The 19,049-nt window shown below is 60.3% G+C and overlaps 1 protein-coding gene across 1 annotated transcript in view; it reads left to right on the top strand.

Annotated features, from left to right (window-relative positions):
* FGD5 (FYVE, RhoGEF and PH domain containing 5) overlaps positions 1–19,049 on the top strand; it is a 79,506-nt gene that overhangs the window by 31,887 nt on the left and 28,570 nt on the right. The window contains exons 2-4 of the mRNA XM_056129445.1: positions 7,598–7,730; positions 16,497–16,555; positions 16,639–16,669. Of these exons, the coding sequence (XP_055985420.1) occupies positions 7,598–7,730; positions 16,497–16,555; positions 16,639–16,669 (223 nt within the window). The remainder of the gene's footprint in view (positions 1–7,597; positions 7,731–16,496; positions 16,556–16,638; positions 16,670–19,049) is intronic.

The raw sequence follows: 19,049 nt of genomic DNA, 5'->3' as shown, positions 1-19,049 counted from the left end.
TTGGGAATGGGAGTCGCCACTGTCATCATCACTGTTGCCACCAAGGGCAGCTCACACAGTTGGTTCTGGAGCTCACACACATTCCGGTGACAGTGGCCTTTGGGGTTGCTCTTGCTACAGTGCTCACACACCTGGCGGGGGTGGCCACAGGTCACTCGCTCTGTTGTGTCTCTGGGGGACCCAGACGGCAGAACTGCCAAGAACATGCTCGGTTGGTGCGTGCAGATGGAGTGGGGGTCGGACCCAGGGTTAGACTTGCATGCTGGGCACCAGGAGGCCAGCACCACGCTTCCTGCAGGCCAGGCCGGGCCTGAGGCCATCTTTGATTTCTCTGCATGTTAGTTCCATGAAGTAGATTCTAGTCCGGGTCTGTGGAATAAACGAATAAGGGGTGGGTAGATGGCGGTGGAGAGGCGGGTAATGGATGACCACCAAGTGGGTAGGGGGTTTGAGCATAGTAGATGAATGGGTATATGGGTGGGTGGATGGATGGATGGATGGATGGATGGATGGATGGATGGATGGATGGATGGATGTGTGGATGGCTGGTGGGTGGGTGGGTGGATGGATGAGTGAGTGGGTGGGTGAATGGATGGATGTGCAGATGTATGAGTGGATGGATGGAGGGAGGATGGATGGATGGTTGGACGGATGTACAGATGGATGGACGATGGACGGATGGATGGATGCTGGGTGGATGGATGGAGGGGAGGAAAGAATAAGAATCCTTTGCGTGAGTGTGTATTTGAAGGGCAGAGAGCTGCCCTTGCCCTTGGCCCAGTGACCAGGCCCAGCGGGAAGCCTGGCCCAGGAGAGGGACACCAGAAGAAGGCAAGCAGGAGCGAACCAGGGCCCTACCCTGAGCACCTCCAGTACGTGAGGCGTCAGCCCGTGGGAGCTGATATCCAGAATACCTGAGCGTGGGGAGACCCCAGGCTCCCCGTGGCCCACGTGGGGTCATGGACCAGGTCCAGGGCCAACTGTGAGGCCAGGACCACACTGCCTGACTGACCTTCTGCTTTGGGCAGCGTGGGGCGGGAACTGACCTTGAGCTCCGAACACCTCCCCCCTCCAGTGAGTCACGATCCACTCTGCCACCCTACAGGCTGCCCCAGGCATGTGGCCTCCGTCCTTTCTGGACTCGTGTAGGTGGCATCTTTCAGGCTGGGAGAGCAAATGGTGGTGTTTGCGTCAGCCACAGTCAGCCGAGCTGCAGAGAGACCTGGACCCCGGGCCTCCAGTCCACCCCTCACCCGCCCCAGCCCTGCCCCGTGGCCCTGCCCGGAAGCTCAGGGCCTCTTCAGAAGTGGCTGAAGTGGCCACGTGGACTGCACCCCTCCCTCAGAGCCACTAGCAGCAGTGTGCCAGTGCCCCGGTGCCCAGCTAGAGTGCCAGTCACCCCCCGCAGGGGACAGGCGGGGTCAGAGACCAGCTGCCCTGCCCAGGACACTCTCCTCCTGGGGGAAAGGGTGCACCCAAACTTTCTAGCATCTGCTGGGAAGGAGGAGAGGGGTCCTGGAAAATTCTCCCTTGGAGTAAGGGGGAGCCCTCCTCCCATGCAGCTACCCGAAATCTGAACATCTCCTCGTGCCTTTCTCCCTCTGAGTCACATTGATTGATTGATTGATTGATTGATTGACTGATTGATTGGAGTGGTGGCAGGCCTGTCTGTGCTCATGGCTGAGTCCTGCTTCTGTGCTTAGGGATAATTCCTGGCAGTGCTCAGGGAGCTATCAGGGGTCACTCCTAGTGCTACTCAGGGGACTGTATGGGATGCCGGTGATCGAACCTGGATCAGCCTCATGCAAGGCCAACACCTTACTGTACTATCACTCCAGCCCCAGGTTCCCTAACCATTTTTTCTCTTATTTTTAGTTCGGGCTGGAGCGATAGCACAGAGGTAGGGCGTTTGCCGTGCGTGCAGCCAACATGACCGACCTGAGTTGGATTCCTCCGCCCCTCTCGGAGAGCCCGGCAAGCTACTGAGAGTATCTCACCCGCATGGCAAAGCCTGGCAAGCTCCCCGTTATGTATTCGATATGCCAAACACAGTAACAAGAAGTCTCACAATGGAGACGTTACTAGTGCCCGCTCAAGCAAATTGATGAACAACAGCAGGACAGTGCTACAGTGCTACAGTGCTCAGGGAGCCATGTGGGATGCTGGGGATTGAAGTAGGAGTGGCCTTGTGCAGGAATTAGTGCCTGCCTGCTATACACCCTCCAGCCCCCGGAGTCACCTCTAAGCTTCTCCCCACTGCCCACATCGGCACCCCAGCCCCAAGCCCACCCCCTGCCCCAGGCCTGGGCGCTCCCTTCTCCCCGTTCCTCCCTGACCCTTCCCACAGCAGATCTTCTCGCACCCACTCTGACGGGCTCATGTGTTCTGTTCCCTCACTCAAGTGTTGAGGATAAGGGGCCAGCGCAATCGGACAGTGTGTGTGTGTGTGTGTGTGTGTGTGTGTGTGTGGTGGGGGGGGGGCGTGCACGTTGGCAGACTCGGGTTAGAGTCCCTGAACCCCATAGGAGTGATCCCTGAGAGCAGAGCGAGGACTCAGCCCTGAGCACTGCCGGGCATAACTCCAAAAACCAGGGGGCTGGAGCAATAGCACAATGGGTAGGGCGTTTGCCTTGCATGTGGCCGACCCAAATTCGATTCCCAGCATCCCATATGGTCCCCTGAGAACCACCAGGAGTAATTTCTGAGTGCAGAGCCAGGAGTAACCCCTGAGAATTGCCGAGTGTGACCTCCCCAAAAAAAGTTAAAAAAAAAATACCAAACCAAACAACAAAACAACAACAAATCTTCAGGATATCCCAGTGCGGTTGGGACTTGGCCCTAGCTGCCCAGCCCTGTCTGGGAAGATCTGCATGGGGTGCAGGTAAGTGGGGGTGCTCCCCCCATGTTGGACAGCCCCCAGACTTCGATACAGAGTGGGGGTGGGTCAGCCTGGAAGCCGGTTCGCAGCCCAGAGGAGCCCATGCAGGGCTAGCCCTGCCCTGCCCCAACCTCAAGCCAAGTGTGCAGTTGAATGAATGAATGAAGGAAGGAACCGGTGATCTGGGAGAGTGCGTGGTGGCAGCTAGCAGCGCTGCCTCGGGGCCCCGGGGGGCTGCTGGCGGGTTGAGCTGGGGGCAGATCCCAGAGCAGTGGTTCCTGAATGCCCCCACCTGCCCACCTTGGGGAGGACAGCATCTGCCCTTGGACAAGCGGAGGGGAGCACTGCTCGCAGCCCGTCTGTGGAAACCTGTGTCAGAGCCCCTGGAACAGGAGCCTCAGAGCTGTCACTCAGAAAACCCCTCAAGCCCCGTGTGGGGACATCCAAGGCCCGTCTTTATCCTGCAGCTTCTCCAGCACATTCTGTGATCTGCCCTGCCAGAGGTGTAGCCGCCAGCATGTGGCCTCTTTCCTCCCTCTCCTCCTCCTCCTCCTCCTCCCCTTTCTCCTTCTCTTCCCACTCTTCCCCCTTCTCTTCCCCATTCCTTCCCCCTCCTCCTCCTCCTCCCCCTTCTCCTCCTCCTCCTCCTCCCCCTTCTCCTCCTCCTCCTCCTCCCCCTTTTTCCCCTCCTCCCCCCCTTCTCCTCCTCTCCTCCTCCTCCTCCTCCTCTTCCTCTTCCCATGGTACGCGGGGCCTACTCTTGGCTTATGTTGGGGGCTGCCCTCAGTTCTCATAGGAGGGCGATGTGATATGGGGGATCAAATCAGAGATGACATGTCAGGTTCCGTGACCCCTGTCTCTCCAGAGACCCAAGTCTCTCCAGTCCCAGAAGATTTTTTAACATAACCAGTATATTTTCGTATATGAGTACGTCCTTTGACCCCTTGTCTATCTGCTTGCTTCTCTCTACACTCATTTACCCACTCATCAATCTTCCTTTCCATTCATCCTTCCCCTGTTCCACCCACTCATCCAAACACTTGTCCACCCACTCATCCACCCATCCATCCACCCACAAATTCATCCATACATTCGTCCGTCCATCCATCCATCCATCCACTCTGTCTGTTCATCCATCCATCCATCCACCCACCCACCTACCCACCCATCCATCCATCCATCCATCCACCCACCCACCCATCCATCTATCCATCCATCCACTCATCCACCCACCCACCCACCAATCCATCCGACTCATCCACCCCCCCATCCACCCATCCATCCATCCATCTATCCATCCATCCATCCATCCATCCATCCATCCATCCATTGACCCACCTACCCATCCATCCACTCATCCACCCACCCATCCATCTACCCACTCATTCATCCACCCATCCATTCACCTTCTACACTCCCCATCCACCCTACCCATCCATCCGTCCGTCCGTCCATTCTTCCATCCACCCACTCATCCATCTACTCACCCATCCATTCACTCATCCACCCACCAATCCATCCGTCCACCATCCATCCACCCATCCATCCATCCACCATCCATCCACCCATCCATCCACCCATTCATCCACCCATCCATCCATCCATCCATCCATCCACCCATCCATCCACTCATCCACCCACACATCCACAAATCCATCCACCCACTCATTCATCCACCCATCCATCCATCTACCATCCATCCACCCATCCATCCATCCATCCACCTACCCATCCATCTACCCATCCACCCACTCATCCACCCACCTACCCACCAATCCATCCACTCATCCACCCCCATCCACCCATCCATCCATCTATCCATCCATCCATCCATGCATCAACCCACCTACCCATCCATCCACTCATCCACCCACCCATCCATCTACCCACTCATTCATCCACCCATCCATTCACCTTCTACACTCCCCATCCACCCTACCCATCCATCCGTCCGTCCGTCCATTCATCCATCCACCCACTCATCCATCTACTCACCCATCCATTCACTCATCCACCCACCAATCCATCCACCCATCCATCCACCCATCCATCCATCCACCATCCATCCACCCATCCATCCATCCACCATCCATCCACCCATCCATCCATCCACCATCCATCCATCCATCCATCCACCCATCCATCCACCCATCCATCCATCCATCCATCCATCCATCCACCCATCCATCCACTCATCCACCCACACATCCACAAATCCATCCACCCACTCATTCATCCACCCATCCATCCATCTACCATCCATCCACCCACCCATCCATCCATCCATCCATCCACCCATCCATCCACTCATCCACCCACCCATCCAGAAATCCATCCACCCATCCATTCACCCATCCATCCACCCATTCACCCATCCATCCACCCATCTATCCACACATCTACCCACCGACTCATTCATCCACTGCTATTTATTCAGTACTGCTATTTTATTCAGCCACTGATTAGGCTGATTGAATTGGGCATGAATTCCATCGTACTTTTTTTTCATTTTTTATCATTTTATTTATTGAATCACCATGAGAGCAGTTACAAAGCTTTTGGGTTAAAGTCTCGGTCATACAATAAAACACCCGTCCCTTCACCAGTGCCCATTTTCCACCACCAAAAAACCCCAGTATACCCCCATCCCACACCCTCCCCCTACCTGTGGGGCAGATGATTTCCACATTACTCTCTCTCTACTTTGATTACAGTCAATATTTTGACACAAGACCCACCATTATTATTTGGAATTTTACTGCAACACTCAGACCTGCTGAAAAGGCAACAGTAGACAATTTGTTTTCTGTTGCTGGTTATAAATAACATGATTTTGGAATTCTGAAATTTTAACAGTTATATCTGGAGGGATTTCTGCCAAAACCTGCTGGATTCCGAGATTTGTTTCTGAGTCTCTGGAATTATGGCCGTTAAGCAGCTTGATCAGGAGCCACAGAGGCCATTCATGGGCGGCGACTCAGGGTCTCGCTGGGGTGGGAAGGAAAGGGCCGGCTCCACCCCCATCCCGTGAGTCTCATTGTGTCTTGTCACTGCGTGCCCAAACCTGATTGTCAAGCGGCCTCTGGAGGATGGCAGCCACCGAACCGCCAAGTGGGAGTAGGCAGAGGGACAGCACCCTTTCCCCTCTGGGGTGGCCCGACAATAGTAACCTACTGCACAGTTCTGATGCATTTCTGTCAAAAGCCATTGGGTTTCGAGATTTGTTTCTGAGTCTCTGGGATCATGGCCATTAAGCAGCTTGATCAGGAGCCAGAGAGGCCGTTCGTGGGCGATGACTTGGGGTCTCGTTGGGGTGGGGAGGACAAGCCCGGCTCCACCCTCATCCCGTGAGGCCCTGTGTGTCTCGTCACTGGGGGCCCAAATGTGACTATCCAGTGGCCTCTGAAGGATGGTGGCCACTGGGCCGCCGGGGGAACAGGCCAAGGCACGAAACCTATTCCCACCTGGGTTGACCCAGCACCGGTAACCTACTGCAGGGACCAGACGCATTTCTACCTAAAGCCACTGGGTTCCGAGATTCGTTTCTGAGTCTCTGGGATCATGTCCATTAAGCAGTTCAATCAGGAACCAAAGAGGCCTTGCCTCCAATTATATAGCTGAGCCGGAGGTGGTTTGTGGGTGTGTTTCCCACATACCTAACTTTTGGCCGTTTACTTTCTTGGTAAACTTTGCCCCAAGGTTTTTGGGTCTGGCCAAAGGCACAGCAGCAGTTTTGGGGAATCTGGAAGTCTGAAGGCGCCATCAGGCTGCTGATGCAGGCGCCTCCCAGGTGCAGATTGACCCGCTGGCGCCACCAGACCCCCGGCCTTCTTGCTCTTTCTTCCCCGCTGCGCGGGCCTTTCCAGGCGGGAGCAGCCTTCAACTGTGGGAGCTCAGTGGCGGAGGCACCTCTCGCCGCCCCTTCTGCAGAGGAAGCCTCAGTCCTCACTGAGTCGGCAAGAAGGGGCGGTTGCAACCCTGCCCGAGCGGCCTCGTGGGCACCAATGCCCCCATTGGAGTCTCATCCCACCCCGGGGCACAACCGTGCACCACACACTCTGCCGCCCCCTTTCTCAGCCCAGAGCCACCTTGAGGGCTGACCCCGCTGTGACCAGGTTGGCCCCGACCCCCAGACTGGGTAGCCCTGCCTGCATCCATGGTGCTCAGGGGAAACGCTTTGTGGTGTCCGCAGCCCGGCTGCCGTGTGCCGGGGATGCCTCGTGCTGTGAGTTGGCGCAGACACGAGGTCACACGAGACTTGGGCACATTTGCATAGTCTGACGGAGGGGCCAGGGCTGTGGATCCGTGGCTAGTGCTCGCCTGGCATGTCAGACGCCTGGGCTCCATCCCCGGAAAACCGACACAACAGATGAAAGGAGGCCAGGGACTGGAGTGATAGTACAGCAGGGAGGGCGTTTGCCTTGCACGTGGCCGACCCAGGTTCGATTCCCAGCATCCCACACGGTCCCCTGAGCACCGCCAGGGGTAATTCCTGAGTGCAGAGCCAGGAGGAACCCCTGTGCATCGCCGGATGTGACCCAAAAAGCCAAAAAAAAAAAGAAAAGAAAAAAAGAAGACCAGCATGCCAGCATGGCTGGGAGGGGGACAGCAGGCAGGGTCGTGCAGGGAAAGGCCCCAGTTCTGCCCACAGCCCGCCGGCTGGTATCCCTGGGCCCCTTATGCTTCTTTGCTGCTGACGCCTGTCCACTCTGTCTCCAGCGCCTACACGGAGCCCTACAAGGTGTGCCCGGTGCCCACGGCAGCCCCCAGGGAAGACCTCACCTCGGATGAAGAGCAGGGGAGCTCGGAGGAGGAGGACGGCGCTCTGAGGGACCCCAACCTCGCCCATAAGGTAGGCCCATCGCTGGCTCTGCCGGACTCAGCGGGCAGACGTGTGCCAGGAACCCAGCACCAGGGCCGCTGGGGCTGATCTGGTCCTCTGGGTCTGAGAAGCTGGGGAGCTTCCCAGAGCCCACATGGATGGAGTGGCCTGGAGGGAGGTGCCTGTTGGGATGAGGACGGAGCTGGGTCTGCAAGCTCGAGCCCACGGGCCTCAGTTTCTCTCTCTGTGTAGTGGGAACAGTGAAGGCCAGCGGGTTGGGCTTTGCATGAGCTCGAGGACACTGACATGAAGAGATAGAGAGAAGAACTTGCCCTGGTCACCCAGAAGGCATCCCAGTGTGCTGGGGTTCAGGAGGGGACACTCCAGTTTGCTGCAGCGGGTGGGGGATGGGCCTGGAGGGGAGACATGGTCAGAAGTGCCCCCGCTGGTCTCCTGAGGGGTGCTTGGTGCTTGTAGGCACTTGGGGCAGGACCCGTAGGCATGAAGGGGCCCCTCCCCCACAGCAGAGGTTCAGAGAGGCTGTGTGACTTGCCCACGGTCACACAGCACAGACCAGAGGGGTCGGGGACTCCTGGCCAGGTGAGGATGTCGCTGCTGTGCCGGCCCCTCTTGGCTCCTTGCTCTGATCCAGCAGGAAGGGAGCGTTGCCTCCAGCCCCTGGAGCCCGGGGCGAGGAAAGAGGCTTTTCAGGGGTGCCCTGAGGTCAGGGGACGCGGGAGCAACAGAGCACGCAGCCCCGTGTTGAGTCCCAGCTCCGTGGACCCAGTTTTCTGCTAGCCCAGGACCACCATGACTGTCATCTCCTGGGGCCTCAGTTTCCCTCTCTGGACAGCACCAACATGTGGGTGCAGGGAATGCGGACTGGTGGTCCTGAATGGGGGCGCAGCACAAGGCTTGCCTGCTCGGACCCCTGTGTGACCCTCAGGCCACCCCCTGACCCCGCTGGTCTCCAGTCGCCCCTCCACCCGTCTGAATCTGCTCCTGCTCCCCCCTGCCCCCATGCTCCCTCCCGGCTACACCTCTGATCTTCCTATCCTCAGTTTCTCCCCATGGCACATCTTGGGGAACAGAAACGCGTGTGAACTCGGGTACAGAGGTGTCCCACCTGGGGGACCAGGGGCCCCTGGCCGTGAGGGAGACCCACCCATGGAGCCACACAGGCCAAGGCCTCAGTTCCTTGCTCCCACTTGGGCTGATGTGTGTGAGCCTGACACATGGCATGGGACGGCATCAGGAACGCTCCCAGGTGCTGGCCCCATGGCTGTCACAGCCACCCGCACGTCCAGGACGTCTCCATGTCCCCAGAGGGAAGCCTCGTCTCCCTTCGATGCTGACTCCCACCTGGCAGTGCTCGGGGCCTGCTCCCAAGTCAGTGCTCAGAAATGGGACCCGGGAGTCCCGCATGCAGAGCCTCGCTCAGCTTGCCGAACTTGCCCTGGCCCCAGGAGCGTCCTTCCTTCTCAGGCCAGTCCTGTCCACTGTCCACCATGGTCACCCCTGGGCAGAAACAGCAGCTGTGGGCACCTCCAAACCTGCCTTCATCTCCCGGGGGGGCCCAGAGTGCAGCTGCTGGAGCCTCTTCGGGTTTCACGTCTGCCTGTCGCCTGCAGAGGCTGGTGTCGGGGGCCCTCCCCCGCCAGCAGCACACCTGCACACCCCACACCTCACACCTGCACACTCCACACCTGCACACCTGTACACCCCTCACGTGCACCCTGCACACCCATACCTGCACACCTGTACGCCTGCACACCTGCACACCTCACATCCACACACCTGCACACCCCACACCTGCACACCTGTATACCTGCACACCCCACACTGCACACCCCACATCTACACACCTGTGCACGCCACATCTGAACACCTCACATCTGCACACCTGCACACCCCACACCTCATACCTGCACACTCCACCCCTGCACACCTGTACACCCCTCACCTGCCATCTGCACACCCACACCTGCAGCCTGCACACCCATACCTGCACATCTGCATACCCCACACCGGCACACCCCACACCTGAACGCTTGCACACCCCAAACCGCACACCCCACACTCGCACACCCCACATCACACACCTACATACCTGCGCACCCCACACCCGCACACCTGCACACATCACATCTGCACACCTGCACACCCACACCACACACACGTGTACACTTGCACACCTGCATACCGCACGCCCCATACGCGCACACCGCACACCACACACCTACACACCTGCACACCCCACACCTGCACACCTCACATCTGCACACCTGCACACCCCACACCCACACACCCGCACACCTGCAAATCTCTGCACCCCACACATGCGCACCCTATACCTCCACACCCGCACACCTGTACACCCCACACCTGCAGACCGCACACCCACACACTTGCACACCCGCACATCTATCCACCTGCACACCCCACCCCCGACACCTGCACCCCCCACACCCACACACTTGCACATCTGCACACCCCACGCTCCCACACCTGCGCGCCTCCACACTTAACACTTGCAGCTGCTTCTCCTCTGCTGCTTGCCTGTCTGGCTGTTGCCCCTGATGGAAACTCCGGAATTCCAGGCATTTCGTGTTCTGTTGCTAATTATAGATGAAAAGGGATTTCTTTCGAAGACAGTGTCCTGCAAAGCTGCACACTTGATGCACACCTCTTCTTGCTCTTAAAGGCACCCCAGGGCCTTTGAACCTGCAACCTCTAGAGCCAGGACCCTGCTGCCTGGTTTTGCAGTCACCCCGGGCCTGTTCACAGCTGCCGTCCTGACCCAGAGCCCCTGCCGGCCTTTGCACAGAGCTGGCAGGCTCCCGGTGTAGCCCTGGTGGCCTTGTCTGTGGCCTTCCGGTCTGTTTCCTCCCAATCCTTGCCTCGGGCCGTGCTCTTCCCCCCCCCCCACACACACACCTGCTTGCACTGGTTTCGTGGGTTCTCGTCTCAGTAGCTCCAGGCAGCCCCTCACTAATCCATTCTGCAGCGCAGACAGGGGTGTGGGCTTGGGAGGCTCAGTCCTCCTTCACCTGAGCTAACAGAGACCCACCTTCCTCCCCCCACCCAGCTTCCTGCACGCAGGCCAGGAGAGCAGAACTCGTGCGTGTGCCCAGCTGCTGGGTGGCAGCTAGTGTGATGACCCCGAGGTGTGTCACAGCATGGGCTGGCCTTGTGCACGACGGCACGATGGACCCAGGCTCGCTCCCTGGCACCCCATAGGGTCCCCCCAGCCCCACCATGTTGAGCCAGGAGAAAGTCCTGAGCACTGTCAGGTGTGACCCCAAACAATCCCCCCACCTCCACAGCCTGGCAGCAAACTTCTCAGGAAACTGAGGCTGACAGGGTGTCAGCCCATCACGGCCAGTGTGCCAGGCCGGGCATCCCCCTTTATCCCACCTGTCCTGGCCAGTAAGTCCAGGCCAGTCCTGCAGGGCACAGAGGAGGGACCAGCTGCCCATGACGGCCGCTCTCCGAGTTTCCCAGCAGCCTTTGCAGGAAACCACCCCGATGACCGGGGAGGAGGATTTTGTCCACCGGTGTCAATGCCGCCTGCCTGTCGGCCCGAGCTCCCTGCTGTCCCTGGCCGGGCCCGTCCCGACGCTGCTCACCCATGTTCCTGGGGCCTCCCACAGCCCCGAGGTGGTGTATGCTCTGAGGTGGCTCTGGCGGGTGCCATGTGGCTCGGAGACCACCTGCCTTGCTGCTGTGCCCTCCCGAGCCTCCTGCGAGGAAGGTGACCTGAAAACACTGTGACGGTCCAGGCAGGGGTCCACCCGGGAGCAGGAGAAGGCACAGGGTGGGGGAACTCGAGAACTGCGGGAGTGAGGGAGAGTTTGGGGGGCAGGAGAGGTGTTGGGCAGAGGGGCAGGGCCTGGGGCCAGCCGAGGGTCATCCCCAGGCCCTGAGTGCGGGGGCCGCTGGTCCAGGGAGCGGCTGAGTGTGGCCGGAACCGGGGCAGCAGGGCGGACGGAGGTGGTGGAGGTGCCCGGGAGGGGAGGGGAGGGGAGGGGAGGGTGGTGCGTCCAGGGGCAGCCGGGACTGGTCCAGGCACCTCCATGACAGGACTGGGCCTTGGCGAGGGGGCGGACTGCAGGCTGCCGGGGAACAGCAGGCACTGGGCTGCAGGCTTCTCACTCATGTGCCGGGTGTGACCTGGCAGGGCTGAGTGGCCTCAGCCTTGCCCGGCCCTGGGGCCTGCGGGTCAGCTTGCAGGGGAGGAGGGGACGGGGCTCCTGACTCGAGGCCTCTGTTTGCTGGTTCTCTGCTGAGGGTGAAGAGCTGGACCACGTCACAAAGGCCTCAGACATGTGACCCCCAGGCAGGCTTGCGGGGGGGTGGGGGGGTCTCAGCCCAAGTGGGAATCTCCCCGCTTAAAGACGGCTGGGGGACCCCAAAGCGGTTTTTGTTCCTCTGAGTTCTTATCACCTTAGAAAGTCACTGCGGGTGGGCTGTGGGGGGGTGATGTAAATGTTTGTCTTCCATTAGAAAAACAACAGTGAGGGGGACTGGAGAGATAGCACAGCGGGTAGGGCGTTTGCCTTGCACGCGGCTGACCCGGGTTCGATTCCCAGCATCCCATATGGTCCCCTGAGCACCGCCAGGAGTAACTCCTGAGTGCAGAGCCAGGAATAACCCCTGTGCATCGCCAAGTGTGACCCAAAAAGCCAAAAAAAAATAAAAAAGAAAGAAAGAAAAGAAAAACAACAGTGAGCTGGAGCACTAGCACGGCAGAGAAAGTGTTAACCTTGCACCTAGCTGACTCGGTTCGATCCCCGACATTCCATAGGATCCCCCTGAGCACCTCCAGGAGTGACCCTGAGCTGAGAGCCAGGAGTGAGCCCTGAGCACCGCTGGGGTGGTGGTCCCCAAAGCAAATAAAATTCCAAAACTGTAGAGAAACCGTTGCCCAGTGCACAGGCGGCGTTTTCCACAGGGCTGTTCTCAACTGCTATCAGCATAACTGTCAGGCCTGCGTTTCTGCCAACATGGTGTGTGCTCCCTCTTCAGTGCTCGTCAGGGTTGAGCCCAGCGAGATCCAGGCTTGCCTGGGAACGTGACTGGAAAGGGGGGGCGGGGGCCAAAATCCTGGGGATTCCAGGACCCCTTCTGGGGAACTGCTGTTCTAGCAGGAAGTACTCCTTTCAGTTTCCCCTTTGGAGAAACTGAGGCAGACTCGGGCCCAAGGTGCCCAGCTCTTTCTTCGGCGGACAGTGTATCCAAGGGCTCCTACCTCCTGGCCCCCTCCCCTGCCCTGGTGCCCCCATAGCTCCAAGCCGAGCCTGAGTTCGTTGGGAGCTGGGAGGTAGGGGGCCCATGGTGGCCCAAGGAGCAGGGCTCAGCCTAGGACACCCAGAGTCTCAGCATCCGGGCCTCTAGCCCCCACGCCCCTGGGCGGGGCCGTTCCCAGAAGTCTGGCCCCGGGCACTGCCTCCAGCCTGGAGTTCATTTCCTGGTTAAACAAACATCTCGATTAAATGGCCCAGTTGGCCGGGCACCGCCCAGGAGCCCCGGTTGGCCCGGCCTCCTCCCGTCCAGCCGGGAGAGACACATCCATCATCAGCGAGGGCCCGAGTGCAGCCGGCCAGCGTCCTGCCAGGAGGGGCCGAGAGGGACGTGCAGGGCGGCCTGTGTGCGGCCCTGAGCCCAGGGTCTGTCCCCGACAGCTTGGAGACGAAAACAGTGTGATGACGTCAGCCCCAAGCATGGTGGGGGTTGGTGGTCCATGCCAACCACAGGTCAGCCCTGCTGCCTGGAGCCTGTCTTGCAGACGAGGAAACTGAGGCGCCTAGGGCGGCTATGGCCCCCTCCGGCAGCTGAGTCCTTTCCTCGCTGGGACCCGGCGGGCCAGAGAGCGCAGGGCACAGGGCTAGCCCAGGCATCGGGGAGAGTGCCAGTGGGAAGGGCTGTGTGTCAGGGCGTCACGCCGCGACCAGTGGGGCGGGGACCCAGGCTTGAGCCCCTGCACCTCATGCCAGCCAGGGCGCCGTGAGGTGTGACCCCCGGAGCGGCCCTGGTGGTCCCAGCACCACCAGCTGGTCCCACGTTGAGTTGCCTGAGCCGTTGGCCCAGAATCCCCGGGAATGACCCACTGCCCCCACCCCAGGCCCCTGGCACCTCTCACGACCCTCATCTCTCTTTGCAAAGGGCTTAGGGGCCAGAGAGACCAAATCGCAGGTCGGCGCTTCCTGGGCAGCCCAGGGGGCCCCTGAGCACAGAGCCAGGACTTATCCCTGAGCACCGCCAGTGTGGCCCAAACACCAAGCGCGGCCCTGGGGTCTCTTAGGCATCACTAAACGTCACCCCTGGAAATGCTTACTTTTATCACGCCGAGCAGTGAGGATTCCAGCGACGCCCTTGGGTAGATTTTAATGACACTGTGAGATGTAGGCGCTGGTTTGGTTTGGTTTGGGGTCAGACCCCATTGGTGCTCAGGGCCCACATTCAGGAACCCTCCTGGCGGGCTCAGGGCCGTATGGGATGCCATGGTGCTGTGCTGTCGCCTGGTCCCTGTGAGCAGCTGCCATCAGCCCTGGTGGCGGCGTCCTGCTCAGAGCAGAGATAGGGCTGGTCCTCGTGCAGAGCCCACTCCTGGCACTGTCCGCAGGACACAGAATGGAACCAGACAGGCCCCTCGAAGCTCGGGACACCTTCACTCCTTCCCCACTGCACAGGAACCCTGGACGCCCCTGCCCTGTCCCCTACATCATCCCCTGCGTCCCCTGCCCTGTCCCATCCCCTGCCCCATCTCCTGCCCAGTCCCCTGCCCAGTCCCTTCTGTATGGTAATTCTTGCTATTGAAACTGACCCCAGGCCTGTGGCTGGGGGGTGTCCCTGCAGGATACACTCCCCATTGGGGGGGGGGATTTGCTTCCAGACCCCGTTTCCATGGGGGTATTTCTGCAGGCGTCCCACCTTGGGGTGAGTGTGTGCTTTTCCACTGAGCCCCAGGTAGCCCTGCAAGGTTGGAACAGAGAGTGGGCCTTGGCTTGTCCTCAGGACCCCAGAGCCCTGACCTTCCCTCCATGGGGTGTCCAGGTGCCGGAGGGGCCCAGATCTGGGCCCCCCAGGCAGCCTCGCCGGGACCAGAAGCTCCCGCAGCCTCTGGCTTCTTTGCCGAGAAAAATCTTCAGGACAGCCAGGAAGGAACTAGCTCCTTTATTGAGCACCTGCTGTATGCCAGCCCCTCTTTTCTTTATTTATTTTGAGGTTTGGGGTCACACTGGTGGGACTCAGGGCCTCCTCCCAGCTCCATGCTTAAGGTTTGTTCCTGACGGTGCTCAGAGGACCGTGCGGTGCCGGGGATTGGACCCTGGTCCCACACGTGCAAGGCCAGTGCTCTGCCTCTGAGCCGCCCCAGGGCACGTGTCTCTTGTTTATCTGGAATTTGTGGAACATGTCCTGCATGCCAGGGCCATTTTAGGCAGCTCCTGAATGGTAGCTGGGTAGGTAGCCACGTGCTGGAGGGTCAGTGGGTGGACAGAAGGTGGACAGAGAGTGGATCAGGTACACAAGCGTGTCTGTGTACTGTAACATAAACTTCCCCATGCTTCTGTTGCGGCCCTGTGCATACGGGTGAGACACCATCATGCTCACACACCCATTTCCCAGATAAAAATGTTGAGGGCTAGGGGGCTGGAGCGATAGCACAGCGGGGAGGGCGTTTGCCTTGCATGCGGCGAACCCGGGTTCGATTCCCAGCATCTCGTATGGTACCCCAAGCACCACCAGGAGTAATCCGTGAGTGCAAAGCCAGGAGTAATCCCTGTGCATCGCCGGGTGTGACCTCAAAAGCAAAAAAATAAATAAATAAAATAAAAATGTTGAGGGCTAGCAGGGAATGGATTTTTTGGAAAAATGGTTTTCAGGAGAAGGCAGAATGGGATGGGCCCAGACCGCTGCCTCCAGCCGGGCCTGCCCGCGGGGAGGGCCACAAGCTGCTGCTCTCTTCTTGGGGGGCACCTTGGGGTTCGGTAACACCCCCACTCAGTGGGCCTCTGTGGGTGGCTGAGCGGGCCCTTCTGGTCCACCCTGTCAGGTCCGTCGGGCGGCCCTGTGCTCCCGCCCTGCTAGATCCCAGCAGGCAGCCTGCAGTTTGGGGTTCCCAGCAGAGGCCTGTGCTGCGGCCGGAGGCCCAGTCACCCCCTGCCCAGCTGAACTGTGTCTGGGCATGACCTGGGTGGTGCCCAGACCTGGCGGGTGCAGGCCCACCCTGCAGGTGGCACCCCCGCCCCTGTCCCTCAGGACCCTGTGGGCTCATTCGTCCTTTCTGTGTCCCCAAGACCCCCACGTGTCCTCCTTTAGTGCACGTGCCTCAACTTCCCTTTGTTGGGTCCTTTGGGTCTTTTAGGTGGCCCTGGGAGGGACGCCCCCTGCAGGCGGGCTGGGGAGAGGGCTGGGGAGAGGCTCAAGGAGGGCTGAGCTGGGGGGTGGGGGGGAGGGCGAGGCTGCTCCAGGCCGGCCAGAACTGCAGGGAATGTGATGGCATCCCTACGAGAACACAACCGAGTGCGTGAGACCCTCCGTCACTGCAGCAGAAGGGGGGGGGGTGGGTTGGGAGCAACGCGGTCAGCGGGGAGGGGGCCGGGCATGGGGGCTGGGGCACAGGTGGGGCCCTTCTCCGTGGCCCCTCTGCCCAGCGTTGGCGCTGCGGCTCCTGCCCCAGAGTGGGGAAGATGGGCCGTGTGGGGCTCGGGGGCCAGGGGGGTCCCTGGTGCCCGGCTGGCCTGCGTTTGGCGCGGGGACCCCTCACGGCCTGATGGCGGTTTCCTCCCGCAGGGAGAAGGCCAGTCCCGCGCCCAGGTCATCGCCCAGGAGCTGCTGGCGTCGGAGAGAGCGTGAGTGCCCGCTCAGCAGTGCGGTCTGCCTACCTGGGCGGGCGGGCGGGAGGCTCACGCAGGCCCGCCCTCTGTCCCCGCAGGTACGTGGACACGCTCCAGCGCCTGGACCTGGTGAGTTCCTGGGCGAGTCCCCGCGAGGGGGGCGGCGGGACACAGGTGCGAGCTGGTGGCCTTTGGGACCAGAGGCCTGGCCACAGGGACGGCGCCCAGAGAGCTGCGGGGACTCCCCGCGAGCGGGGTCAGCAGGGACCGTGTGGGAGTGTCTGCGAGGGTGTGTGTGTGCACCCGCCTTGTTCAAGAGGGCAGTGGCCAGATCAGGTCCCACTGTGTGTGCGTGTGAGTGCGAACACGTGCGTTGATTAATCTGAGCGCATGCACGTGTGTGTGTGTTTGTGTGTCTACATGTGTATTTGTGTGTGTCCGTATGTGTTAGTGTGGGTGTGTGAGTGTGTGTTTGCGTGTGTGCGCGTATGCATGTTAATGTATGTGTGAGTGCACGCATGTGCGTCCGTGTGTGGCATTGCGATATGTCTGTTTTGGTCCCTCTGGAGAAGGGGACGTATCTGCCCATTGGCAGGGCAGCTGGGGTCCATGGCCTGGGGGTGGGGGGGTTCAGTCACCGCAACATTGGGGGAACCAGGCTTGAGCCCCCTGGGGGCCCCTCTGGCTACAGTCTGGTGACCCATCAGACCCATCTTGGAACACGATCTATGTGCCTAGAACTGGGCAACGGCAAGATGGGTCAGTCCAGGCTCCCGTCCAGGGACAAACTGGCCTGCCATGGACACAGACTAGTGAAGAGCCTAGCGGGAGTGTTCGGCAACCTAGGTCGACTTCCCTGAGGAGGTGACTTTGTCGTTTGCTGGGGGCTGAGTCATAGGCGGGAGGGGGGAGGAGACACAGGGGGATGTGACACCTTGAGTCACCTCTGACCCTGTGATGGCTCCCCAGAGCCCTCTGCGGTCACCTCTCAGCTCCCAGGCTCCTTCACCGACTCTTCCCAAGTGCGTCTGTGCTGGACCCGTGTGTGGGGGAGATCCGAACCCCAGGGACCCCAGGTCTCCCGACACTGTCCTCTGCCTCGCGCCAAGCCCCCGATTCAGCAGCCGTGGAAGACCTCCCCGTGGGGATCTCGCTCATGGTGGCGAGCACCCGGCTGAGGTCCCGCGGCAGCAGCATCTGGCACGTGGTCAGTGAGCAGGGCACTGCGTCCTGGGAGGGGCCAGAACCCACCGCTGGCCTGCACCCCAGCCCCCGTTTTGCCCTTCGTGGCTAGGGTTTCGCCCATGCTGCGGCCCCCAAAGCACTACCCCCCTGCCCACGGTCCCCGCGGTCTCCTGGTCCACTGCTCCCGCGGACACTGAGCGGGTATCTGAGGGGCCCAGTGCCTGTCTCAGGACTCTGAGGAGCACCAAAGCCAGAGCCTTCTGGCTGTGTCTGCCTGGGAGATGCAAGAGCATAAAGCCGCCTGGCAGATCTCAGCTCAGGTGCCACCGACCAGCCCCACGGCTGCTGTGCGTGGCCCCAAAGCAAAGACTGAACATGGGATCCGCTCCCGGGCGAGCGGCCAGGAGTCGTGTGTCTGCATGCGTATGGGCCAGGGACGCTGTCCAAAGGGCCCTTGGGGCCACTCTCCAGCCTGGTTTCATCCCGATCGCTCAGGTCGGCAGGTGTTCCTGGGCCGTCTCCAGGGAGACAGTGATGCCAGGGTGGGGTGCAGATTAGGGGCGGGACGGGCGCCCGTGTCCGCATCTCTCCAGCGGGGGAGTCTGGCTAGCGCGACTCCTTTGGAGACCGTGAACTTGTCTCTTTGGGATCCCTGTGTTGGTCAGTGGGCAGAGGTCTAACTGGGGGCCCCTCAGATCCCCGTTCCCCAGAGCTCCTGTCTGACGGCCGAGAGCCTGAGGATGGGCTTTTCACCTCTTCTGGGGATTGGAGGCCAAAGGCAAGAGGAAGATACAGGAACGCTAATACAGCGTGGAGGGTGTGTGCCGGGTCCTATCCCCAGCACCCTCTCTGCCCCCCGAGCCTCCAGAAGTGGTCCCAGAGCCAGGAGCACCCTCGGGTGTGGCCCAAAACAAAACAACAACCCCGAAACCCAAGGGGAACGTGTAACCAAGACTGGCGGGGAGGGGGGGTTGCAGGCACAGAGTCCAAGTTTGCAGGGAAACTCTCTCGTTCCTGGTCAGGGGAACATTCTCCTGCCCGTGTCCTGCCCATGTGGTCAGTTACATTCTCCTGCCTGCATCACTGCAGCGGTCAGCCCACATTATCCTTCCCATGTCCCTGCCCAGCGGTCAGCCCACATTCTCCGGCTCAGGTTCCTGCAGTGGTCAGTCCATGTTCTTCTGCCCATATCCCTGCAGTGGTCAGCCCACATTCTCCTGCCCGTGTCCCTGCCCAGCGGTCAGCCCACAGTCCAGGGGCTCCCCATGGACGTAGCCCCTGAGCTCCACAGGAGATGGTCCTGTTAGCTCCCTTCACGCTTCCT

This window comes from Sorex fumeus, unplaced genomic scaffold, assembly GCF_029834395.1.
Source record: "Sorex fumeus unplaced genomic scaffold, SorFum_2.1 ptg000072l, whole genome shotgun sequence".
In the NCBI taxonomy this organism is placed as follows: Eukaryota; Metazoa; Chordata; class Mammalia; order Eulipotyphla; family Soricidae; genus Sorex; species Sorex fumeus.
This window is presented reverse-complemented; position numbering and strand designations above follow the sequence as displayed.